General features: G+C 46.2%; 1 protein-coding gene across 1 annotated transcript in view; it reads left to right on the top strand.

The window, feature by feature from the left end:
- Window positions 1–27844, top strand: part of CPNE4 (copine 4) — a 392000-nt gene that overhangs the window by 317996 nt on the left and 46160 nt on the right. Inside the window, exons 7-9 of the mRNA XM_075548957.1 lie at window positions 8057–8155; window positions 18617–18703; window positions 20504–20563. Coding sequence (XP_075405072.1) covers window positions 8057–8155; window positions 18617–18703; window positions 20504–20563 — 246 coding nt within the window. The remainder of the gene's footprint in view (window positions 1–8056; window positions 8156–18616; window positions 18704–20503; window positions 20564–27844) is intronic.

Raw genomic sequence — 27844 nt, 5'->3', positions numbered from 1 at the left:
GCTGGGCTACGATGGGGCCTCTCCTGGGAGGCGGTGGGCAGTGAGTGACTAGACTCCTGCCTCCCACGCTGGGGGCTCCAGGGCCGCTCTCTTTCTGCCCCAGTTGGACAGGACCTTACAAACTTCTTGAAAGGTATGTTTGGCAGCTTGAAGGAGGAACTGTAACTAATCAAAGCATAACAGGGCAAAGGAAGAGTGGCCTAGAGTGTTTGATTAAGAGTCTGTGACACCCCAGACTTCTCGTACTGCCCCCACCTGACACCCTCCCCACCCCTGGCTTGGTTTTTCTACATTGCACTGAGGTGAGACATGGCGGAAGAGTTACTTATGTACCTTCCCCTAAAAAAAATGGAACTTCTATCCTGGTCTTCTTAGTCCCTGGATGGCACAAATGGTTTGCACTTAATTGTTAGCCCGAAGTAGAAGCCCTGGGGATCTACTGGGCTCCACACTGGGCTGCTAATCACAAGGTCAGCAATTCAAGACCACCAGCGGTCCTGCAGGAAAAAGATGAGGTCTTTCCACTCTGGTAAGCATTTCTACTCTCAGAGGCACTCTGTCCTGTCGATGCAGTCGATCTGAGTCAGCATTGACTCACTGACAGTTGGTTGAATTAACCTAAAGGGGGACAGTTTGAACGTAGCCAGTGGGACTTCATAAGCTAGATCTGGCTACTTGCTTCTGTAAAGATTTGAGTTAAAAGCAAAAAAAAACAATACTACAAATAAAAAAACAATACTACAAACAAAAGCACTCTGTGGTAGTGGCTCTCAATCTTCGACAACCCTTTAATATAGTTCCTCATGTTGTGGTGACCCCCCAAATATAAACTTATTTTCGTTGCTACTTCATTACTGTCATTTTGAGACTGTTATGAATTGGGTGACCCCTGTGAAAGAGTCGTTCGACCCCCAAAGGGGTCATGACCCACAGGTTGAGAACCGCTGCCCAATGGGGTAGTTCTACCCTATAGCACGTGGGTCACCAGAGTCTGAATCTACTCCAGAGCCATCAGTTTTTGAACCTCTTTCCCAATGCAGGGGGTGTTTACGTGGCTGCTTCTGCTTCTTTTATTTGCTTCTATCCCCGTTGCCTTTGTCTTTGCCCTCCCCGATGTGAGAGCAGTGAGTATCTGAGTGTCAGAAGCAAGCCAGCAGCCAGTGGGTTGCCTTTGCTACCAGGTCGAGTGATAGATGAGCCTTGAAGGCAGCATCCCAGGAGCCGTCCTACCTGCTCTTTCTATGTCTTGGTCCAGCAAGTGTTCTTCTGCTTCTCTCTCTGCCTAGTAAGTGCCAGGTCCATCAGGAGGGGCTATTGGCAAGTAGAGAGAAAAGCACCTGGGGTGAGTGGTGGCAGATCAATGCACGGTGTCCCACGGAGTGGCGCCTGGCACAGCCTGAGTGATCTCCCCAAATGACTGGATCATTGATCGGTTCTTCTGCCCGCTGGAAAGAATGAGGAAGTACTCCACCCTGCCTCCATTCCAAAGGATTTCTCTCCACTCCTATCAAAGCGAATTTGCCTTCCTTAGTGTTTCAACCAGAATGAACTTAGCCTCTCATTGGCTTTATGTTTTATTTATTTATTTATTGAGTTGTGGGTGAGGAGAGCCTTTACCTGAGAGATTAATGCAAGAAGTACTGCAATGGGGACAGGTGGGGGGGGGGCGTTGCAATCAGGAGAGCTGCGAGACTTTATTTTGTCGCCTCTACAACTAGAACCCATCTTAGCATCTCCACGTTAGAAGAAAGTTCAGCGCCTATCCCACCCACCCTGCATAATGCTGTCTCCCTGACTTGCTCTACTACATCGTTGGGATGTGGTCTGTAGCTCCTGTTTGAACTTGACAGCCAAAACACACACCCTCTTCAGTAGCAGACTATTTTTGATAGATTGCATTATTGGGGATTGCCTTCACTGTTAATTCTTTGTAACTTCTTCCGATAGTCTGGTTTTGTTGCCCTTTGGGACTCAAAGTAAATTGTAATACCTTGTCCTGTGGCAGCTTTTAAAGTACTTAACTAGTTCTTATATTGGCTTCTGTGGTAGTAATCTCTGTGGCTGCACAGAACATGGGTGTATCTCTTGCATATGCCTGTGTCCGTGTGTGTCATCTTGGGGTTCTGCGGGGTATTGCCTTCACTTAGGGTCTGGGGCTGATGGAGGAGCTTCTGTGAGGAGTGACATTGATCACAGAGGCAGAAGGGGAGACAGTGGTGGCTGTTAAGTGCCATTGAGTCGCTTATTTCCTTATCGCCACCCCCTGTGCCTCTATTGCAGCAAATGCTTAGCTGTTGTGTTACCAGGACTCCCTAGCTGGAGGAATGTGAACGTGTTTCAACTCTTAAAACTTCCACCTCAGAGAAATGCAAATCACTCCCACTGAAACGTTTCATTGTCCCACATACGTGGGTGGCCACACCTAAACCCAGGGAGACAAAGACACAAACTCTCATCGTGTTGACCGGCAGGGAAAAGGCAGCAGGAGGACGGGAATAGCACAAAACACTGAAGGAAAACCTTACAAGTTCAAGGAGGTTTTTGTTTGTTTGTTTTTCATTAAAAGACTTTTCAGCATTCCATATGACAGTCATTTACATTTGGCATCTACCAGTTGAAGATAATGAACAAAATGCTAGTCTAAGCTGATTAAGTATTTTAACTGATATATAGTTGCAATTTCTTATGTTTCTGTGGTCAAGCTTTTATTTTCTAAATAAAATAGCTTGAGTTCTCATTCCATGTAACTGCCCAAGGTAGCCATCTTTCCTAGTATTTTTGTGAAATTCCACTCCTAGAATTCAAAAAAATGCGTTCTCACACTTCTCCAAGCTTAAGCGCTTGGACACAGTACTGCTCCTTTACTCCACAAGACATTACCAGCAAAATATTATTATGGGTAGCAGGGTATGATACAGGGAGTAGAGGCTCAGGGATATTCGCATGGAAGAGGGGAGGGAGGAGTAGAGAAAAAAATAGGTGAAAATGTAGTGGTTTCAGGGCTTGGGGTTACAAACTCAGATGCTTATTGTTGTTGCTTTATGAGAAAATGTTTTGTTTGTTTCTTAAAGTATAGTTCCCAGGTTACAAACAGACTATTGGGAGTTACCCTTTCATGTTATATACCTTTGTCCTTACTTTGAGACTAAGTTTAGTCATTGGCTAGAGACTGTGGCTCTTAGTCACCTTTCTGGAACTGAACGCCTCCTCATGCTAGAATATTCAACCTCTTCAGCTCAGAAGGGCAGCCTTTTCCCAAGGACAGAGAGAGAGGGATAGAAACAGGAAACACTGAGAAAACGTGGGATAAGGGATGGAACCTTGAGGGAGTGGACATGGATAAACGGCAACAAAATGTGTAAACAATTTTCATGGAAAACTGATTATCTGCTCTGTAAACCTCCACCAAAATCACAATAAAAGGTTTTGTTTTTGTTTTTAATTAAACAGAGATTGGTGTCAATCAAGGTTGCATGGTTTGAACCCACCAGTCACTGAGTAGGAAGAAATTGTGGCAGCTTGCTTTTGTAAAGGTTATAGCCTTGCAGACCCCGTGGAACGGCTACTCTGGCAGAACTGACTGGAAGCAAACCATCTGTGGAAATTACAAATAGCTGCTCGTGAAGACCGTAGCTACCAGCCAAATAGGCTGAACTGTAAAAATCAGAAAATCCTATGGTTCACTATGCCGAGAAGGACACAGTCAAAAGGAATGGCATTGCGTTCTTCATCAAAGGGAACATTTCAAGATCTGTCTTACACTGCAATGTTGTCTGTGATGGGAGAATGCCTTTCTACCTACTACAAGAAAATCCAATCAATACGATTTCATTCAGATTTATGCAGCAACCATGGAAGTTCAACTCAAATTCACTCCCATTGAGTTGAGGCCGACTCATAACAGCCCTCTAGGGCAGGGTAGAACTGCCCCTGCAAGTTTCGGAGACTGTAACTGCTTAAGGCAGTAGAAAGCCCCATCTACCTCTCTTGGAGCTTGTTGGTGGGTTCGAACTGCAGACTTTGAGGATTGCAGTCCAAAGTGTAACCACTCTACTACTAGGGCTCCTTAACCAAGGAAGTTCGTGAATAAATGGAAGAACCTACCAACATCGTCAGTATGAAATTGATCAAACATGCAATCAAGATACATTGATGATCATTGATCATTGTAATACAAAGTTGGAAATAAAGAGAAATGAATAGTAGAATAGTAATTGGAAAGTGATAGAAATGAAACTGGAGATCACATGATAGAATTTGGCAAGACCCATGATTTTTTCACCAAAAATACCTTTTATCCACAATACAAAAGGACTTTTCCAGATGGAAAACCCAGAATTCAAGGTGACTACATCTGTGGGAAGAGAGTATGGAGAAGTTCTATAGCAGCAGTTAAAACCAGTCTAGGGTCTGACTGTGGAACAGAACATCAGTTGCTCGTATGTAAGTTCAGGTTGAAGTTGAAGAAAATGACAAGTCCAAGAGCCAAAATATGACTTATCGCACCTGAATTTTGAGGTCATCTCAAGAACAGCTTTGATGTGTTGCTTGTTCATGACAGAACACCCGATGAGCTGTGGGGGGAACCTCAAGGGCATCCAACACATACTGAGAGAGAAAGCAGCAGGTCATTAAAATGACGGGACAGAAAGAAAACATCAAAGTGGATCTAAGATGCGACTCTGAAACTTGATCGTAATCACAGAGTGGATAAAGCACATGGAAGAAATGATGAACTCAAAGAGCTGAACAAAAAAGTCTCAAAGGGCAGCTTGAAAAGACAAAGTAAAATATTATAATGAAATGTGCAAAGACCGACAGAAAACCACAAAGGGGGAACACACTCAGCATACGCGAATATTAAACTGAAAGAATGAAAGAAATTCAAGCTTTGCCTTGTAATATTGAAAGACTCTATGGGCAAAATATAGAATGATGCAGGAAGCATCAAAAAAAGATGAAAATGGAGCAAAAATTTACCCTTGGATGAAGTTTTTTTTTCTTCCAAATTCTCTTATGTCTTCATGCACACAGATGTGCACAGATTGATCAAAGAATTACTCCATGCTCCTATCGATGTATTGTAACGGCGAAACTCCTCCTAGGCATTGACTTGAGGTTTGTGTAACTGGTTGTTCGAAATGGGAGCTCAGGATTATTGCACATAATTTTTAATAAAATATTTTTAAAGAATATTGTGCCTTTTTTAATGCCTTGAGTAATAACTGGAATAGATTCGCTACCCTTTATCTAATTTATATTTTTCACCAATTGGCTATTGCTCCACATTGTTTATAAAAAACAAAGCAACCAAACTCGCTGTCTTCCAGTCACTGCTGACTCATCAAAACCCCTGTGGGTTTCGGAAACGGTCCGGTTTAGGAGGGTAGAGAGCCCAGTCTTTCTCCCGCAGAGCTTCTAGTGGTTTTCAATTGCCGACCATGTGGATCGCAGCCCAGCGCGTACCCATTATACCACCAGGGCTCCTCATAGTGCAAAATAAATGTTTTGAGATTTTTCTAAACATTAAAAAAAAGATGGATAATGGAAAAAGAATACACAGAGTCGCTGACCAGAAAGACCTAGATGACATTCTACCATTTCAAGAGGTAGCATTTGAGCAAGAACGAATAGTACTGAAAGAAAAACTCCAAGCTGCCTGGGAAGCATTGGGCAAAGCCAAGCTTCCGGGAATTGATGGAATGCCAAGTGAAGTGTTTGACCAAACTGCTGAAGCACTGGAAGTGCTTACTCATCTAGGCCAGGAAATTTGGAAGACAGCTGATTGGCCGCTGAACTGCATGAGATCCATATTTGAGCCCATTCCAAAGAAAGGTGATGCAAAAGAAGGCTCGAATTATCCAACAATGTCACTGATATCGCAAACAAGTAAGATTTTGCTGAAGATCATTTAACAATGATTGTAGCAGTACGTTCAAAGGGAGCTGCCAGAAGTTCAAGTCAAAGTCAGAAGAAGATGTGGAACAAGGGATGTCGCTGTTGACATCTGATGGACCTTGGCTGAAAGCAGAGAGTGCCAGAAAGATGGGTCACTTGTGTTTCATTGACTATGCCCAGGCAATCGACTGTGTAGATCAGAACAAACTATGGGTCGTCTTTAGCAAAAGGGGAATTCCAGAACACTTCATGGTATGCATGTGTAACCCATACCCATAGATCAAGATGGAGTTATGTGAACTGAACAAAGGCATACTGCATGGTCTAAAATCAGCAAAGCTGTTTGCCAGAGTTGTATTAATTTATCATACTTAATCTGTATACTGAACAAGTAATATGAGAAACTGGGCTATATGAAGGGGACTGTGTTATCAGGATTGGAGGAAGGCTGATTAGCAACCTGTAGTTGGCAGATGACACAAACTGTCTTTTGCTGCCTTGTTCTTATTTGAAGTTGGGACTTTCTTGCAGCAAATCACTGGCTTCAGATGCATAAAACCCAAACCAACCAAACCCATCACCTTCAAGTCAATGCCAGCTTCCTAGTAGCCCTGGACGGTGGGCAAAGCTTTCCCATGTGGTTTCCCAGCCTACGGCCATGGTGGCATAAAGGATGGGTTGTGAACCGGAAGATCTGCCGTATGAACTCCCTCACCACCCCACCACCCCACCCCCAAACACACACAGGAGAAAGATGAGGCTTTCTTCTCCCCTAAAGATGGACAGTTTCAGAAACCCACAGGGGCCGTGTTACCCTGCCTCAGTGAGTCACTGTGAGTTGGAATTGACTCTCTGGAAGTAGCTTATTGAATCTTTCAACAAAGAGAATCCCACTTCTTTCTCCAGCAGAGGGGCTGGTGGTTTAAACATTTTGGTTAGTGGCCCAGTTTGTTGCTGGGCTTTTGGTTAGCTGTTGGTTGCTTAACTATCGTATAATCAAGGCTCCATTAAGATGCACTGGTGGCATAGTGGTTCTGCAGTGGGATGCTACCTGTAAGGTCCACAGTTCGAAACCACTAACAGCTCTGAAGCAGAAAGACAGGGCTTTCTACTCACTTTAAGAGTTAAAGTCTCAGAAACTTACAGGGGCAGTTCTACCCTGTCCTATAGGATCACTTTGAGTCAGAGTTGGCTTGATGGCTGTGAGGTTGGGTTTGGGTTTTTGGAGGGTTAGCAGAAGGGCTTGATACCTCCCACCCTCTACCTGGAAAAAAGCTGGAGAACTATCTATTTGCCTAAGTGTGACTGGCCGAGTGGAATGTAGGTAGCTGACTTTAACCAAGTCACTCAACAATATGTTGCTTGGGATACCAGAATTTAGCCGTGACACCTGTAGAGGGAGCCTGTTGTTAGAAACAAAAGGTCACATCTATAGGTTTCTGACCCAAATGTGAATTATGTGTCACTCTTCTGGCGCCCATTTTTTCATGTGGGCAGAATTAAAATCTCACCTTCTTTGTACTCTTTTTTATTGGCTCATTGGCCTTTAGCAGGGAAAGAAACGTGTGATTCCTGTGGCCTCACGCAAAGTGTTACACATAAGCTGCCGCTGTGGACACTACAGACATGGACTGAGGCACACCCCCCCCCCCTGTAAATCAGGGTGCCTCTGCTACAGATTGGCTCTCCACTGTGAACCTAGGGGTTGGCTGTTCAAACCCACTCAGCAATAGTACCGCTGTAAACTCTGGAGGTCTGCTTCCAGAAAGACTACATCCAAGAGAGCCTATGGGGCAGCTCTACTCCATACTACGCAGGACTCTTTCGAGTCGGAGTCGCCTTGCTAGCCACTCAAACAATGACCTGGGGAGAGAGCATCGGAATTGGAGTCAGGACACCTGCCTACAGGTCTCAGGTTTTCATTCACTAGACGATGCCCTTGGCCAGTCACCTCCATTGACACTTCTCTGAAACACACATGAATAAGTTGTTACCGCTGTCACTGCACTGCAGGGTAGCTTGGAGATCATGGCTAAGTAGAGGGTTACAGCAATAAACTTTTGAGGTGCCGTGATCCCTGATAAAGTTCATACTGCTTGCAGATGTTGTAGCTGTCTTCTTTAGAAATAACCCATTTGTTTGTTTGTTTTTCTTACAGTGCATAGTATGGGACTGGGACTCCAATGGCAAGCATGACTTCATTGGAGAGTTCACGTCAACGTTCAAGGAGATGAGGGGTGCATTGGAAGGGAAACAGGTACGTAGCGGACCACTTGAGTTATTTCCCCAGATGTAATACTGAGCCTCCAGCTCCATGTGAAATACAGAGAGTCAACATAGAGTCAAGAGTGGTGGAAGGGGAACATGGCAGTAGAGTTACCTAGATTCTTCTTCCAGCCCAACCCAACCAGTTGTGTGACTTTGAGTAAAAGACATTGTCCCACTAAGGGTAGGAATCTCCTTTGGTGAAATGCAGAGATTACATGAGACTCTTTCTAATTTTCTTTAGCTGTTAAGCCTTGTCCCAGTGACTTAATCACTCTGTGTCTCCATTTTCTCAACTGAAAATTAAGACCAATAATTGTATGTCCCTCATAGAATTTCTGTAAGGATTGAATGACATCATCCATGATACAAACTTAGCAGACTCCCTAGCACATAGATAACACTTTCAAGACATTTGCTATTCAGAGTACTGTGCTTATTAATAGCTCTCTGTTTCTAAAAGGGAAGAAATAACCTTTAGATGGCCTGACTCTGAGATGTGAGTTCTAGGCTGTTTCCTAGAGTTCCCCAGCAAGACGAAGTTCCAGTTACCCACAGTCGTTAACTAGCTTGATAAGGTGCCCTTATTTGGTTGCTTCCCCTTTTTCATTGTAATTCTGGACTCCCCTAATGGTGCTTCTTGGTCTTATCTCCTGCTGCCATCAGGTCAATTCTAGAGAAACAAATTCATAAACACATGCGTGTATAAGGAAGAGGTTTATATACAAGAGCAGTTGAATATTGAGAAAACATCCCAGCCCAGTCCAGATCAAGTCCATAAGTACAATATAGCCCAAATGTCCCATACCAATCTATAAAGTCCTCTTCAGACTCATGAAACACATGCTATGACACCAAATGCAGGACGATTACAGGCCAGTAGCTGGGAAATCTTGTGGCTCCATTGGCGTTTTAAGCATCTCAGCACTGGCAGGGGTTTCCACGTGGCTTCTCCAGTTCCCAGGTCACAGAGTCTCTCAGAGTAATGCCATGTGTCTTGTCAGTAGAGCATCTCTCAGGGAGTAAGCAGAGAGATAGAGAGAGTCTTCGCCTCCAAGGGGAAATCCAGCAATTCCAGAATCCTCAGAGGAAGGCCATGCACACACAGAGGCCTCATTAGCTGTCACCTGATTGACAGGCTAGACTTCACCTTGTCACTCATCCTCTTGAACTGGCAAACGATTATAAAACCACCACACTCATCATGACCGTATGGGACAGAGTAGAATTTCCCCCATAGCATTTCAGAGACTGTAAACCTGTCTGAAGCCAGACGGCCCTATCTTTCTCCCATCGAGCTACTGGTGAATTCTAACCACCAAACCAGCATCTTAACCTGTGCCACAGGGTGCTGCCAAAATGATCCGCTTACACTCAGATCCTTGCCTCAGAGTTGGCCACCTCTCAGGGGACTCCTTCTTACTTTGAGCCCCACTGTTCCCATGGTGCATAAAGGAGTGAGAGCAGAAGTTCTGTGTCTTTGAAAGAGTCCCTTTCCAAAGTGTCATCTGTGCCCAGCCTGGTCCGTTGCTGGTTAGAGGAGATGCCCCTACTCATTGTTCCAGTCTCTTCTTTCAAATGAAAGGTCAGCATATTACCAAGTCAGCCCAAACCCAGGGTAGTCGACAGAGCGGAACTGCCCCATCAGGTTTCCATGGCTCCCCTCCATATGGAAGCAGACTGCCATAAATTCCTCCTGCAGAGCTCTGGGAGGTTCAGACCACTTAACCAAGCTCTTAACCCCTGCCCCACGGGGGCTCCTTGGATATCACTAGACTAGATGGACATAGATTAACCTTCTTAGCTTTAGAAGTTTAGTCTCAATCAGACTCTTTGTTGAATACACTCCTTTGGTGTGCAGGCTCATGGGCAGACTCCTGCCTGACTTCTACAACCTGCTGTCTGTGATCTATGATGTACCCGAACCGGCAAGATATTTGTCAGACATAAGAGTCCTTTGCCCTCAAGCAGGACTGCAGACTTTCAGGGCCACGGTTGAAACCAGCACTAAATTACAAGTAAAGTCACTCCCAAGATAACAACAAATATAACCAGGGAGGTTGTTGTTCCATCGAATGCACAGAACCAAGGCCCACTGAGCTAATAAATCAATGACAATTATCAATGGTACCCATTAGAATTTTATAGAGCTTTTTTTTAAAGTTTTGCCTTGTTCTCCTCTATAAATAGAAATGGGCAAATCAATAGATATGGGAAACACTTCATCTCTAAGCTCCTAAGAGAAGATTAAAAGTAGGATCATAACATATATCACCATTGAAAACTCCAAAGTCTGATCTTTCTGTAACCACAACCTGAAGTCCTATTGAGGAAATGCATAACATGTCTTACTGTATCACAAAGATATCGTACATGTTTTAGCCCAGCTCCCCTGTTTCAGCACATTTGCACTGTGAGGTCTACTTCCTTCTGTCTGGACTCCATTAATGCTTATCGGTGTGGAGTCACTAGCCAGGCTGCCGTCCTCTCTGCCCTCTGGGAGCTTCCAGTCTGGTTGTGATTGTTATCATTCAGTGCCTCAGAGTCGGTTTCAACTCCTAGCAACCTACGTGCAATGGAAGGAAACACTGCTCAGTCCTCACGATGGTTCTTATGCTGGAGCCCATTGTGGCCGCCATGGAGTCGCTCCATCTGGTATCGGCTCGTCCTTTCTGCTGCCCTTGACTTTATCAAAGCATGAGGTCCTTCTTGGAGGAAGGGTCTCTCCTGATAGCCTGGCCACAGGACATGAGGCCAAGGCTCACCACCCTGCTTCTACAGACTGGCAGGACTCTGGGCAGAATGTACGCACAACTCAAACAAAAATTAAACTGCGACGCTAGCTTGAGGCAAATGCTATGAAAGTTTAAAGAGCAACAACATTGAACCTGTCTCGCCCGTGATGCAGGTACGTGTATGGGAGGATCAATCTGAAAAAGGAACACTTATGTTGAGGCCCAATAAGGATGAGTACGAGCCAACCACGTAGCAAACAGAGGGAAAGCAGTCCAGACATAGGGGAGAGAATGGCAGAGGACTGAGGCCAGAAAGAGCTTGGTGTGGTTGAGGCTCTTAATGGAAATCGGCATGCCTGGAGTAGTGAAGGAAAGGGGACGTGCATCCCTCGTGTTCCGGGACAGAAGCAGAGGCCAGGAAAAGCAGATCAGATGAGAGCACATGACAAGAGTGCTTGGCGACACAATAGCCACCAGCCACGTGGGACTACTTCACGTTAGGTTTGAGTTCACTCAACTTAGGAAGAGCATTCAATCCCTCGGTCTCACTGAGCACGTTCCAAGGGGTCAACAGGCACAATGACTAGTGGCTACCATATTGGATGGTGCCGCTGTAGGACAGTCCCATCATTGCCACAGGAGAGTGCTTTGGGCAGTGCTTCACCGGGTTCTAAGCGAGATCATTGAGAGGTGGGTGTTACCTTATTAAAAGATTCCTTTGGTACTGTGTACCTGGAGTGTTACAAGTGGCTCCGCACTTAACTACTAGTTGGTGGTTCAAACTCACCCCGAGCCACCAAGGAAGATAGGCCCGCTAACCTGCTTCCAAAGGTCACAGCTTTGATCACACAGTGAAGCCGTTCTCCTCTGCATCCTTGGGTTGCTATGAGTGAGTTTCAACTCTGGGGTGACTAACAAGAATAATTAACAACGGTAGAGAAACAGGACAGTGATACACAGAGATGCATTAAGAGGCTAGAGAAGAGATGATCCTGATACAGACTAGATAAAATGATAATGGAGATGGAGTCAAGTGAAGATTTAAGATATAGTTTAGAGATCTCACTGCCATCGAATCGATCTGATTCAGAGCACCCCAATAGGATAAGCTACCACTGCCCCTGTGGGTTTCTGAGACTGTGATTCTTCACCGGAGTAGATAGGATATTGAAGCTCATTTAACGACGTCGATTCCACTCCCATCAAGAGTTCCAGTCTTGGAAACCAACAGAAGCAGCTCTACCTTGTCCTCTAGGGTTGCTATGAGTCATCATTGACTTGATGGCAGTGGGTTTGATTTTTGATTTTGATATTTAAACCCTGGGTTAAACTTGACTCAATAGCATGGCACTCCGTTTTTGTTTTGTTTTTTTGGTTTATTTGAGCCCTCGTGGCATTGTAGGTTAAGCATTGGATTGCTAACCTCAAGGTCAGTGGTTCAAACCTACCAGCCACTCTGCAGGAAAAAGATGGGGCTATCTACTCCCATAATGATTTACAACCTCGGAAACCCTATAAAATGTTGCTATGAGTAGGAATCAACTCAATGGCAGTGGGTTGGGGATATTCACCCCTTTAATGAGAGATAGGGTCCCATTCTAGGCTTTGAAGGATGGACAGACATTTAACACCTTACACTGACAGATGAAACCAACAGTTATCTATCAGTCAGTCACAAATCTTAGCGCCCAGGGGAGGTCACTCTGGTGTCCTCAGGTTCCCCACAGGAGAATGTGATCAGCTGATGCAAATAATTCCATGTGCTACAAGGAGCTGACATGTGCTCCTCAGGGAGCAACAGGAAGGGTGCCTGGTCCCCTGGATAAGAAGGGCTGTTTGGCTGCAGGATGGTATCCACAGCAGCAGAGCAGGGAAGGGAACTTACTGCTCTGAGGTCCTCCCGATTTTACCAGCTATCAAGACAGCAAATCATATTGATCCTTACCAGGAAGTCTCGTACCACACAGGAACTACACTATTTCTTAAGAAAGTGGACACGAGGAAGAAAATAAGGGAGAAAAATGGTGACTCAAGGATGGCTGGATAGGTGTTAAGACAATCTCGTGAGTGGAGAAATCCTAGCAGCTGGGATTTACTTAGTTGGTGAAGGAAGTTGAAGAGCTGGATTTGGAAGGCTTCTCCCAGAGGAGAGACTGGGCTGGAGGTGTACTCCAGGGCCAGTACAAAGAGAGGGCTTTAAACCACGAGGATGGAGGAAATCACCTCGGGGAAAGAAAAGCGCCCAGAGAATGCTGGGACCCTGAATAACCTCAGCATCCACCCCGAGTCAGCAGCAAAACTGGAGACTCCATTTTTCACCAACTCTTCGGCTAAGAGCCATGCTTCTGAGGTTACAGGGTACATTTTTTACTAACCTTGATTATCTCCCAAGTAACTTTCATATGCATCTTTAGCTTGATGTGACCCAAGTCAAGCAGCAACTTCCAAGCACAAATAACGAGTACCTTCAAACTCTCCTTGGGGAAGGCCTTGGAGTGAGGAAGCCAGGTTTGGGAGCGAGACTGGCTGGGTTGTGAACCCCAGCTCCTCTGATGACCAATCAGGGGAACTGAGTAAATCCCTGCACTGGGATGAGCTTCAGGTCTTTCCATCCATCAAGCAGGTGGTGGAGTGTTCAGTGTGCTCATGGAAGGAAATTGTGTAGCACATAGTTAGTTATAGGACAAGGGCATCCCATTGGAGATGCAGAATATTGACTTCTTCATCAGCCCCCCTTCCCCATCCAATTGGCTCCGGGGGCGCAGGCATTATTCAGCTTCCTTCAAGCCAACCATCTCCAACAACTCGTCCAACTCAGCCGGAGATGGAAATGAGTAGTATTTTTTTCTAGATTATCATTATAACCTTCTTAGAATTTGGAGTTTATAATGGAGTCGTGATGTCTTTAGCAAGGTCCTACTTGTTGACAGAAAGCGAGACAAATAGTGATGATTGAAAATGGCAAAGAAAGTCACACGGCTACTTTTGGAGGCTTGTATTTCCCATTGTGAAACAAATCGCTAAGCTACTTGTGATCCTGGAGGAATCCTTGGGTGGGGAGGTGGGGGGCCGGGTATGGCCATTTCAGTTTTGATGGGCTTGGGACACACATAGACAGACAGTCAGAAAACACTACAACTGTTTTGATGCAGGCTACAATGTTTTGCTGATCCAACACCATCCGCAAGGAGAAGAAATGAGGACAAAGACAGCCATCATGATGGCAGACATATCAGACTTTTAAAACCAAAAACAGAACTGGAGGGCTTCTATAAGATGTGGCTTCAGCTCTGTTCTTTCCTCCTATCCCTCTCATCTTCTTTCCCTCTCTGGCTCCATCTCTATCGCTACCACTATCCCAAGAATCCCAGACTTGGAAGGAATCTTGAGGGCTCTTAGCCAGTCTCCCTCTTCCACACTTCCACATGATTGCTCCATCCCTGCTGGAAACTCTCATGTGGTGAGAAATGACTCTATCAGCTATCTGCTGCTGAGTCACAAAGTACCCCCAAATGACTTGGCTGCAAAAAAAAAATAATCATTTCGTCTGTTTCTTGATGCTCTGGGTTAACCGTTTGGGTGGAGATCAGCTGGGACAGATCATCTCTGCCCCTCCTGGTGCCAGCTGGGCTCACTCATGCAGGGATGACTGGTCCCTCCTCTGTGTGCGGGCTCTGATATCCAGTATCTTTTGGCATGTTGATGATGGTGTGACTTTCCCAGCAGCAGGGGAAGAAGCCCCAATATGCAAGTACTTTTCAAGACTCTGCATCCTATCGCGTCTGTTAACTCCACTGGCAAATAAAATAAACCTATGGCTAAGCTCAGAGTCAGTGTGTGCCCACACAAAGCCATGACACGGAGCAGAATGGATGGTGGTGGCCACTGCTGTACCAGTCGCCTCAGAGACTCTGCTCCTGCTCAGAGACTCCCTACTGCACAGGGAGTGCCTTTGCCTCCTGCGTAGAAATCCTGGGATCCGGCACCCACGGAATCTTAGGAAGCTGGAAGACCATTCTGATTCTGAAAATATCCCTTTCCCAACTTCAAGAAGTGAGAGTTCAGATATTTTCCCTGAGACATTCATGGCCTGAAGTGACACCCTACAAGCATACTAAGGAGAGCGGAGGAGGGCTCCGTACCCATTGATTCAAACAAACATGTTACAAGGTCAGTATCGACCCCAGGAAGACACCCAGCCACGCATTGCACTATTTCGTGTGGATTCCCCAGAAGCAGGCCAAGCAATAAGATGTGTGTGTAAGGAGGGAAATGGAGACGCGAGCCTGGGAAGGGGAAGGAACGCAATCAAGTCAGCTGCCACTGAGAGCAGCTCAGACTTAATCCTACTGAGGAAATTCTGGAAACAAGTGTGGAGCACAAGCGTCGGCGCTATTCCACCAGAGCGTGAGGGAGTGACCACCAGAATGTGTATTCCAGGTGATAGTTGACGGCTGCTTCCAGATGTCTTTAATCCTCTAGCACTTCCGCTCGGCCTCATGCACGTTCCAGAGAGCAGAAAGCAGAAAGCCCTCTCCCTCTAATAAGTTAATGCTGGTGGGTGGGTGTCACGCTGGACATCAGGCCAGTGTGCACTGAGATGGTAACAGCACCAGCAGCAGTTGTTGTTGTGGATGTTGTTGTTGTTAGTTGCTCGTGAGTCAAGGCTGACTCGTGACAACACCGTGTGGGCCACGCAGAACCATTCCACAGGGTTTTCAAGGCTGCGACAGCTTGTCTTCCAAGGGCTTCTGGGTAGGTCCCCATGCCATGCTTCCAGCCTGCGATGAATGAAGCCCTTCACCATTAGTGCCGCCCACAGGCTCTACCTGCCTCTGCTAGAGTCTGTGAAAAAGGACAACTTCACTGTTACTATTTTAGCAAGAAATTGCACAGAGATGACGAGGAGGTGGATTCACCCCTTCGCATCTTCCCGGCACCCTTCCTACAGCCCACCCCTTATCTCTTCTATAGGTGGTTGGACCCAATGACCCCTCCGACTAGACTTCGAGGTTTTGAACATGCCCAAGTACTTTTCATAAACCTATTAGTAAACATTCTTGAATACCCTATCATTCCCACCAATTAGCCAATATTGTTCAATGTTTTTATGTTCCTCAGAGATATAGGCATGTATTTTTTGCTTCTCTCATCACTTAACATGATTTAATAGGCATCATTTCAAGTTACAACTTCCTGTCCAAAATTATCTTTTTGGAGGAGGTCCTTCAAAAATTTTATGGTAAAATACCATTATTTTTCATTTCTTTTTTCCACGAACTTTTTGAAGCCCCGCCCCCATGGGTGCATGTTCCATTAATTACTATCATTTAAATCACTAAACTTTATCCAGTAGGTTTGTTTATATTTTTTTAATTAAAAGATCATTTTATTGGGGGCTCTTACAGCTCTTATCACAATCCATATATCAATTGTATCAGGCATGTTTGTACATATGTTGCCATCGTTCTTTTCTTGACATTTACTTTCTATTGAGCCCTTGATATCAGCTCCTCTTTTTTCCTTCACCCCCCTCCAACCCTCGTGACCCTGGATAAATTATAAATTAATATTATTTGCATATCTTACACTGACAACTGTCTCTCCCTTCCCCCATGGTTTCTGTTATTTGTCCCCCAGAGGGGGTGGGAGGTGGTAATATGTTGATCATTCCAATCCATTCCCTCTTCCTCCTCTCTTCTCCCCACCTTCCCCTACCCTCCTGGTACGGATATTCCCACTCCTGTCCCTGGACTCCATGTAAATTCTTTCATAATTCAATGTAGTACAGCATTTAACATCATTAGGCAAATGACATTTTTTTAAGCTTCCCTTTGGAAACGACCCCATGGGTAAAGTCACGAATTGTGTGACTTCTTAAGACATTGCTTGTTTTCCTAAGAGCTCGTGTAGGACGGGCCATTTTTAACACCAGTTTTGGGGAAGGAACACTTGGAATTCGCATTATGGAAAAAGAAATGATAAATCACGAACTATGCACTGAGCATGGACGAACCCAGTGGGGGCTGGGGAGGAGAGGGAGAAAGTGGGAGGAGACTATATACAAATGAAGAGAAAAGTGGATTTTAAGAAACTGGTGGTGAAATTTATTATAGCAAACTCCAAATTAAATCCATTGCCATGGCGTCAATGCTGACTCACAACAACACTAAAAAAAAGGACAGAGCAGAGCTACCCCACAGTATTTCCAAGGTTGCCATCTTGAGTGAAAGAAGCCCTAGTGGGATAGCAGTTATGTGCTGACCTGTGATGCACATGGTTGGCAGTTTGAAACCACCAGAAGCTCCACTGGAGAAACACTGGGCTTTCTACTCCCAGAAACAGTTACAGTCTGGAAAACTCACAGCAGGGTCACTATAAGTCAGCATTGACTCGATGGCAGTGAGTTTGCTCATTTTCATCTTTATTGAGCAGCCCTGGTGGAGCAGTGATTCAACACAACACTGCTAGCGAAACGGTTGACACTTTGAACCTACCCATCGATCAGACGGGGAAAGATGAGTCCGTCTGCTGCCAGGAAGATTCACAGCTTTGCAGCCCCCTGGGACCGTTCTAATCTGTCCTGCAGATTGGCTGTGAGTCAGAATCAAATGGATGATAGTGGGTTTTAATCTTCTTCACTCCTCCCATCCAGAGCAGAATAATCTTCAGGTTCCAGGTCAGTTTGGACCAAGAAACTAGTGCTTCTCAGTAATGGGCCCCTGAACAGCCCTAGGGTCAGGCGTGAAAGACTGGAGTCTCTTGAAGGCGGTGCTGCTGTTGCTATGGAGCCCAGTGAGGGGAGTAACACCATGCCTCCTGGGAACCTTGCTTCTTGAATACCCTCTAGAGTACATTCAGTGGTCCTTGGTTGTTTGACCAACAATAGATTTTGCCCAACAAAATCATCCCTAAGCTGGGGAGGGGGGAGGGAAAATGGACACGTGTTATCCCCCTTAGCTCCCAGCAAATTTCCTCGGTTTTCAGCTCTGACACCAGCCCTTGAAGAGGCCTTTAGGTAGTGCCAGAGAGAGCTGTTGTGCAATTGATGTGATCCAAGTCTACCCGTGAGTTCTTAGAAACGTTTTAGGTACACTTCCTATTGTCCTGATTAACTTCCTGGAGCCGGCATTCAGCCTTCCTCCATTGTCCTCCGTGTTCCTCAATTCCCAGGTGCTAAGACCCAGCAGTTGGGCTTCTCTCAACTGTGTCTTCAGATCTTTCCCCTCCCGTCAACCTGAAACATGTGTCGGTGCCGGGGACCATTCTAAGTGCATTACATGTATTCATTATTTACTCCTTGCAGCTGTGCTAGGAGATTGATACAATATTAGCGCTCAACGTACAGAGAAGACATCAAAGCAGAGAAGAATGAAGTCATTTTTCCCTAAGTCAAACATCTAGGAAGTGGAGGGGTTCAAACAGGAAGTCTACCCCTGTAGTCTGAACTCTGACCTCTTCTCCATCATTACCTTCCAAATGCAAGGTTGACCACTTAAAAATTTTACAAAGCATCTCCCTACCATTGAGTTGATTCCAACTCATCATGACCCCAGTACATTTCGCAGGCTGTCGATCTTTACAGGAACAGAAAGGCTAGCCTTGAGACCATGTACCATCCTGCTAGTCAGACCACAGCAAGCAGTGCGTGCTAGCTTGCCCTCATTGAATGATTCACCTTCTTCCCAAGCAGGCGCCCATGACTCCTCTTGTTTCAGGTGCAGTGGGAGTGCATCAACCCTAAGTACAAAGCGAAGAAGAAGAATTACAAGAACTCAGGCATTGTGATTCTGAACCAGTGTAAGGTAGGCACGCAGCTCCTCTCTTCCAGGAATTTGAAGGCAAGGCTGTCTCTGGGGAAGAGTTCAGACTGTGTAGTGAGAGAGAACGACTGTGAAGAAGGCACGGCCGTTTCAAAAGCTAAATTTAGAAAGTCAATGTACTTTCATGCATGGAATGAGAAATTTAAGCATGGGCGGTCTTAGAGCTGTGCGGACCCAGTGCCACTATCTGTCCCCTCCATAGGACGGTCCTGGTCCCCAAGACAGGACAGTACTTGTCACTACACACTCACCTCTGCTCAGAGCAGCACCTGAAGGACCTCCCTAAAGGGGGCAGATTGTATTTAAAGAACCCCTATGATTTCCCTGTCACTGTGTTTGATGCCATATAAGTGGGACCTCATGCATGCTGAAAGAGTACCACAGAAACAAGATCGGGTGGAGAGGAAAGGGCTTAGGAATTGCTCTCAGAGTGGTTCCAACTTTGCAGAAAACCCCACGCACTAATAACATTCGGATGCTCCTGAATCGCATCTGCCAATGGTTGAGCACCATGTATGGACGAGTAGCATGAATTCTTGTAAAACTCCTCCTAATCCTGAGACTCCTCTAAGGAGGCCATCTTAACCTCAGCGTCCTCATCTGTAAAGTAGGGCGCAGCAGAATCAGCTCCCCCTCATCAGGTTTTTCTAAGAGTTAACTCAGAGGCGGGGGGTGTTGAGTGCCTGACACACAGTAAGTGGTGGATAACTCTTCTTGTGTTGTTCATGGCCAGAGAGAAGGTATAGCTCACTGGACATTGTCACCTCTGCTCAGAGCAACACCTGAGGGCCTCCGTCAAGGCCTCAGAAAATTGCAATGTGAACATTGCTAGTCTTGATTGCTTGTAGTATTACAAATATTGCCAGATGTAGAGTTGAGCATGGGGAAGCACAGAAAACAACGTGAACAAACAGATGGAAACAGCCCCGAACCCCAACTATAAAGCAATAGATAAACAAGCTTTGGTACATTCATATTATGGAATTTTATGCATCAATAAAAAATGATGATAACTCTCTTAAACACCTGCAGACACAGACAAAACTGGATAACATTATGCTTCTCAAACTCAGTCACTCTTACAAATATAAACTTTTCATATCAACCTTGTTATAAAGATAAGCAAAGAAGAAATGGTGTTTATACACCAATAGAGAGCCTTTGATGACTACGAAGAGGCCCGGAATGGAAGTAGGAACAGGGAGAGAGGAGAGGTAGGGAGGGGAGGGACAAAAAATGGAGGGTTTAACATGAAAAATATATATAGATAAAAACGAATAATAATTGCTCAATGGGTAATAAAAAAACCCTCCAGACCCCTTACTGCTCTGATCTCAACATTGGGTCTGAGTGGCTAAAAAACGAAGAAAAATAAAACTGAAGTGGACTTGGAGTCTTTAATGAGATCCAAGTTCATTGCAAGCATAAAAAAGGAGAAGAAGAAGCCAAATGTGAGACTTTCTTAGTTTTAAAACAGTGCAGACTCGAGAATACAGTTTTTTGTCTACAGGGAGAGGTTGGATAAAATCATGCAGAGATCAAGAATGGGACAAGAGGGGAGTAAAAGATGGGTACGTGCGGCTCTCACGGACCCAGGCTTGGCTCTCTCTGTCATGGGATAAAATCAGTGGGCCCATCCTTGCTCCACAGATCTCTCTCCCTCCTTCCTCTGATTTTAGCCACCTGCCTCCAAAGCACAGGCCTCCTATGTGTGGGGAAATCTCCGGGGAAACAGACCATCCTGTCCCTAACCTGGCGGCCTTTTCTCCTCCTCCTGTACAGATTCACAAGATGCACTCTTTCTTGGACTACATCATGGGTGGTTGCCAGATCCAGTTTACAGTAAGTTGTCTCCACACTTGTTCTTATCCGGGGAGCAAAGGGCAGGGAATGCTGTTAGGTTTGGGGGGAAATGAAAAGAACACCAAAAAAAAAGAAAGAAAACCCTGGTCAACTTGGTTCACGCCTCCTAGACCACTGTCCCCCCAGGACTCCATCTCGAGAGAGGAGGCAGGACCCATGTATCCTTGGATCGGATCATGATTCTATTAAAAACGCACCTAGACACTTGTTTTCTCTTACGAATACGGTTCTCAATGATATCGTGGGAGATTCATGCTGCACACCTTTAGGTGACTTGAGGGACACGCCTAATGAAAGTGTCCTCTCGCTTCAGTAGCTACATAAGGTGTGGAGCTGGACGTAGATTACTAGCTCCCACCCGCTGGTCACAAGAATGGGATGGAAGTGAAGCTGCTAGTAAGTCCCTCTCAGCCAAGGCAGATGCTCCTAGGCTGTGTTCATATGGCCAGAACACAACGTCAAAGTCTTGGCCAAGGAGAAACATCCAAATGGTCCATCCGGCCATGAAAGGTGAATTTTAAGGATTAAAGAACCAGCTTAAAATTGAAGTTGAGAGATAGAATTGGTGTCTAGACTCCATGGGTTAATTTCAAGATTCTGTGCTGTACTAGGCAAACCAAAGAGATTTACTATCTCCTAAGGAGCCCCACTGGTGCAGTCAGGTAAGTATTGACATATGAACCACATGGTCTGTGGTTCAAATCTACCAGCCACCCCACAGGAGAACAAGGAGACTATCTGTTCCTGTAAAGATTTTCAGCCTCAGAAATCCTATAAAGAGTCACTATGAGTCATGATTTACTCAATGGCAGTGAGTTTAATGTGCACTTGAAGAAGCCTTGGTGATGTAGTGGGTTAAATATCAAACTGCTAAGCACAGGTCGGTAGTTCAAGTCCACCCATTGCTCAAAAGGAGATAAAGATTCACCGCCTCAGACTCCCTAGAGAGCAGTGGTCAATCCGATGGGGGTTCTATGGGCAGGGATCTGATCAGTGACAGTGCATTTGGTTTCTCATGTATATTGGGATGGGTTGGAGCCCTGGTTATGTGTTACGCAGCAAACCTTAAAGTGAGCAGTTCGAAACCGCCAGCTCCTTTGAGAGAGAAAGATGAAGCTTTCTACTTCTGGAAGGACTTTCAGTCTCAGAAACCCACAGGGTCAGTTCTGCTCTGTCCTGTAGGGTTGCTATAAGTTAATGACACCGAGTTTGTTTGGGGGTACTGAATTCTTTTCAAGTGTCTGAGCACGCCACGTGCCTGTGTCAGAGACTTTGTACCCACTGTCCCTGGCACACCTTTCTTTCACTGCCTCCCCTATTCAAAATAGCCCTCAGTTTGGGCGGATGCGACCTCCAGAAAGAGGCTTCCCAGATGGCAGGAGATAAATCTGTCCAACCCTATGAGAAAGAGGCACGTGTGTAAGCAATGTGTGTAGCAGCTGTTTCTCATCTTGCAGAAGTGTCTGCATGAGCCCCGGCCCTGTCCAGCTTCCTCCATGGGCTCAGTCATGGAAGGAAAATACAAAGGAAAGATTTCAGTCTTGTCCGGGTTTGATCCTAAGACGGTGAGATCAAACCAAATCAATTCCATTGCCTTGACGTCAATCCCAACGCCTATAGGATAGAGCATATGTTCCATTGGGTTTCCAAGGCTCTAAGTATTTATTGAAGGAGATCAGTGGGTCCAAACCACCAACCTTTCAGCCAGCCTACATAAACCACTGTCCCACCAGTTCTCTGTCTCAAGAGAGGAGGCAGGACCAATGTCTCCCTTGGTCCAGAGATGGTAATGCTTCTAGATCTAAAAGCAGTGTTCCCAAGGGCAAGAACTAAGGGTTTGTTTAATAGGCCAGCCTCTCCAGCTAGAGGTGTAGCCTATGCTGTAATCTCACAGGGTTCTACCTACATCCTACCTAAACTCAGAACATTGCTCTTTTTCCACTAAGATTTAGAGGATGTAGAGTTTCGCCATTTCTTTGAAGCTGAATGATAACCCATCCCATCCCACCGTCCATCCTGCATCCTGGCACACACAGAGGTAGAAAGCATGCTCCCTGCAAAACACACACCTGACTCTCACTGGCCTGTGTGCTCATCACTGTTCGGGATGTGTGCAAAGGGCAGTGGGGGGCTAGCAATGTCATTGAGGAGAGCTTCAGAGCAGTGTCCCAAGATTGTAGGAGAAGGAATGATGTTGGGAAACTATTTATAGGTTTTCAAGGGAGAGCTGTATTGATTTGGGTCCATTTTAGACTCTATAGATCCTGTGCTCTTGAACAAGTCTTTATTCAACCTTCAGATGCTTTCTTTCCCCTTGGAGCGGGGTGACAAAACGTTGCCCCCAATGCCATCCAGAGCTTTGACCCCAGAGGATCCCAACTCTGCATCTTTACTCAGCTATCTGTGTGACTTTCCTGACCGCTCCCCTCTGCCCCCCCCCCCTCTCTCTTTTACTAACCCAGCCAGCTGGGGCAACTCTCACCACCCCCACCCCAGTCACGGCTTCTCAACTCCCCACTAATGGGCCTGTGGTGGGTGGAGCTAGGGAAAAGCTGTGTTTCTTAAGGGTCAAGATCGGGCAGGCTATGGAGCACTAGGTGCAGAGGAGACGGGGCAGAACACCAACCAAGCCCTTCCTCCTACAGGGGTTCAGACTGCAGCCTTGGGGAATGGTTACTAGATATTCTATTCAGACCTCTATCTTGAAGGCGAATGCCTGTTGTTTCCATGTCACCCCTCACCTTCACCCCACCCCACGCCCGAGTCACATCAGCTTTCTCACTATTTCGTAGCTCTCCATCGGTGAAGTCTAGTGTAAATTCTAAGCTGTGTGTGTTTAATTTGGTCTTTAAATGTTTAAGTTCTGCCCAGGAGTTTTATTAGAGCCACCTGGCAACCCAAAGGGAAAAGGGTGGCGGGGGGAAGTGAAGGGAACAGGGTCCTTCCTCACACGGGGATGAGCAAGGGGCAAGAATAACAAGGTATTTTGTCGCGGTCTCTGCACCTCTGAGGCCTCTGGAAGTAAGGGCTTCTCTGGCACCTAACAGGGTCCCTGGCTCAAAAGCAAGCCCAGCAGCTTTAGCCAAGATGCATTTCCGATGTCCTTGAGGAAAACGAATGGCCTTCCAGACCAGAGGTGACAACATGCTGGACTTTTTTTCTACAAGCTCCTCCCCATCTACTCTGCACCCCTCATCCTCCCCCCTCTGTGCCCGGGAGACCACCCTCTCAGGAGACACAGCTGAGTTTGGGTTTGGCCAATGGGAGGTGCCAAGTTGAGATCAGAGAATGGGAGGAGGCGGTGGTGAGACCGTGGCTTCAGACATTGTGCAAAAACCCAGGGCTCCTGCCGGAAGACTCTGCCTCAGAAGTCCTCTTACAGAGTCCTGGCAACTGTTCCTTCCCTCCCTCCCTTGTCATTTCCCCTGACCCCTTTTTCAGTGTTCCCTTCAAAAATCTCTCCTGAATCATCACCCTTGACTGGCGATTGCTTTATAACAGAGAGTGAGGAGACCGTCTCTGCATCATCCATGGATTCTGGGGGCTTCTGCTCTAGCCTTGAGGACCAACTACCAGCCGTCATTCTCTTCAAGTGCTAGGATGATGGACAGTGGGTGTTGAAGAGCTCAACCCTGAACCTTTAAAGAAGGTTAGGTTCAGAGGGGGGAAATTGAAAGAGGAAATATGATATTAGGTCTTTGGAAAAGCATCCCTCTCAACTTAAATATTGATACATCTCTATCTCCGATGGTGTGGCCATGAAACATCCGGCTGCTTACTGAAAGTTCTACAGGTCAAACCCACCCGCTGCTCTGCGGAGGAAGACATAGCAGTCTGCATCTGCAAAGGCGGACGGCCTTGAAAGCCCTATGGGACACAGGGACTCTGCCCTGTAGGATAATGGCGAGCTGGAAATGACTGGACAGCAATTGGATGGTTTTTATGGGTTTGTTTTTGTTTGGGGGTTTTGTGGTGTGGGGGGAGGGTTTGGTGTGTGTGTGTGTGTGTGTGTGTGTGTGTGTGTGTGTGTGTGTGTGAAGCTGATGCTAACTATTGGTGCCTTACTCTGGTTCGAATCAATCAACAGGCCTATTTTGAGTTTGTGGGAAATGGTTTGGTATCAAAACATGGAAAGCTTTGAAACCCAGACTAGGGAATTTTTAAGTCACTGGGTGGCTGCAGGGAAGACCAGGAGCATCTTGAGTGGGCCATGAGAGCAATCAGGTTGTGCTTTGGAAGTCCCCCTGAGAGTGTGAAAGACGGGCATGGTGGTGATTGAGGCAGATGGAGAGAAGACGCACGAAGAGGTCACACCCACAGAAAACAGCCACAAGACTGCCTGGTGGCAGCAAGAAGAGCCTAACCCAGACCCAGTAGAATGAAGCTGTGGAAAGAGAACCAATGAGCCGTGACCTGAACACAAGGAGAGCCAGGAGTCCAGGAGGACTCGGAATATGTGGTGGTCCTCTTCTTAGAAACAGGGACCCCAGGAGGAGCTACACAACTGAGGATCCGGATGATGACTTTGAGGGTCGCACGCGTGCGTGCGTGTGTGTGTGTGTGTGTGTGTGTGTGTGCCCAAAGGCAAAAATTCTGATGACAGAAAATAATAAAAGACCTCTATTTGCCATCAGGGAAAAGAGTGACAAAGGCGTAAGAAAAGAGATCCCAGAGAGGGAGAAGGTGGTCCAGGTGAGGCAGTAACACCCAAACAGGAAAAGGTTACAAGACCGAGAGCCATAATCCCATACACTAGAGAAGTCAGAGGATGGAGAAGAGAAAAGCCAATGGACAGCTTCTCTGATGCGCACATGCCTCTCCTGCTTGAAAGAGCAAGTTCAGCTGAAGGCGATCAGAGACCAATGATGAGGACGTAAACAGAAGTAAAGCCGTGAACACGGGGGGAAAAAATTCATTCAGGAAAGTTGGCGATGGAGGGAAGACAAGAGAAGGAGTACAGCAGTTGGAGGGTTAAATAAGAGAGGTCTGGGGCTAGAATCTGACCAGGAGCCGAGCAGAAAACACAGCAGGAGAGAGACAAGTGGTGCTAGAAAGAGCCCTGGGCGATGATTTTTATCGTGTGTTGGTTGCCTGGATGGTGAGAATCTAATGCATGATATTTATGTTCTTGTTCGGAAATGCACACGCTCCATCTTGCACATGATCTAGGAGGTCAAGGCCGCCCCTAGATCCTCTTTGTGCCGCATGGGAACCCTGAAGTCGTTGCTGTGCTAGAGCAGCATTTGCCGCAGTCTCGGAGGAGGCGAAGCAGAGACGACGGGGAGAAGGAACTGGTCCAATATGTTTGGCAAATGGCACAGCACTAAAAATAAAACCAGATACTAGAATTCCATGTACCCAATCCAAGTGCTGGGGATCAGGGAAGAGACAGACGCCATAAGGCATTGGGAAGGAAAGCGTGGAAGAGGGAAAGTTCCCCTTTGAGAGGTACTGCTTTCCCACCTAGCACCGATTAGCACAGAGACACGCTACAAACAATCTACATGTCTGGTGATAAGATAATGGCTACAAAAATCACAGCATCTCCTTGTTGTGGACTGAGAAAGTCTATCTAATGATCACAGATAACACTGGGTAATAAAGGGGGACGTGTTTGTGCCATAATTTTAAATGAAAGAAAATCCTACAAAAGCAGAAGGAGCGTATGATTACAACTGTGTTGAACATGAAAGAGAGACAGACAGACAAGAAGTAGAAAGGATGTCCAATTGCCCACAGAAGGGCCCTAGGTACCCACTCTGCACTCTCCTCCCTCCCCCCACTATCATGATCCCAATTCTACCTTACAAACCCGGCTGGACTGGAGGATGTACACTGGTACAGATGGAAACTGGAAACACAGGGAATCCAGGACAGATGAAACCCTCAGGACCAGTGGTGAGAGTGGCAATACCGGGAGTGAGGAGGGTAGAAAGGGTGAACCAATTACAAGGATCTACATATAACCTCCTCCCTGGGGGATGGACAACAGAAAAGTGGGTGAAGGGAGATGTTGGACAGTGTAAGAAATGACAAAATAATAAATTATCAAGGGTTCATGGGACGGGGGAGGAAGCAGAAAAAATGAGGAGCTGATACCAAGGGTTCAAGTAGAAAGAAAATGTTTTGAGAATGATGAGGGAAACAAATGTACAAAAGTGCTTGACACAATGGATGTATGTGTGGATTGTGATAAGAGCTGTATGAGCCCCCCCAATAAAATGATTTAATTGTTTTAAAAAAGAGAACTAGAAAGGAAAATTTTAAAACACTATGACTCACCAGGCTTGTGGTATCCAAGTGATCATGATTTTTCTTATTATATTCAGATAGCTATTTTTTCTTAAAAATGATATTGCTCTCGCTTCTCTCTGACTTTACCGTCTACAGTGTATATAATGTAGCATAATACCATCTGAATGTGGCTTTCAAGCCTAATAAGATTTCCCATCCAAACCCCGTCTAGTCCTACCGCATTGAGGGCATCTTACGCCCATGCTGTCTTCTGGCTTGTGTTCTAAATCTTTTCTTTTATGTCCTGGGTTAACTACTGTTAAACGGAGCTAGGGATCTGGGAAGATCAGGGTGAGCCCTGCCAAGTCAATTTCAAGGGAAAGGGTACAATGGGTTCAGGAACAAAGGCTTTGCCATTTCCAGGAAATGAATTGGATGACCTCAGGGGTCTTTCTTATGGGCTCCAAGTTCCTACTCGCTGCCCCCTGGGGAGCTTGTGGAAATAAAGAACAAGTCAATCTAGCAGTTATGAAATGGCCCCTGCTCAACAGTGTCAGAGTTGTCAGGAGCCGCTGACCCCATGCAACAGAAGTGCCGCAGGGGGTTTTCTGCTAGGGCATCTTCACGGAAGCACAGTGCCAGGTCTTTCTCCCGCAGCAAAGTGCCAGGTCTTGCTCCCAGAGTTCCTGGGAGCCGCTAACCTTTCCATTAGCAGATCGGACACGCCCCTGTTCAGGCACCAGGGCTCTGCCTTACAGGCTCATTGCCTAGTTTCAACTGTGTACAAAACCCACAACGCGGGCTCAGCAGTTGATGTACCCTAGATGGATGATAAGAGAGATTCAGCCAGTAGCCAGAAATCAGTTTGCAGAAGCTTCTCCAGGAGGCTCCCAACTGGCCCGTTGGACCCTGGAGGGGTCGGGGTCGGAAGTCAAGGACTCCCTGCAGGATCAGGACCTGGGCTGATGGAGCTCTTCTCTTCATTTGCTGTCTCCCACCTGCTCGGTGGCTTTGCCTCCCTGCTAT

The sequence above is a fragment of the Tenrec ecaudatus genome, chromosome 4 (assembly GCF_050624435.1).
Source record: "Tenrec ecaudatus isolate mTenEca1 chromosome 4, mTenEca1.hap1, whole genome shotgun sequence".
NCBI classification, from domain to species: domain Eukaryota; kingdom Metazoa; phylum Chordata; class Mammalia; order Afrosoricida; family Tenrecidae; genus Tenrec; species Tenrec ecaudatus.
The sequence above is the reverse complement of the archived record's forward strand: the minus strand, read 5'-3'. Positions and strand labels throughout refer to the sequence as shown.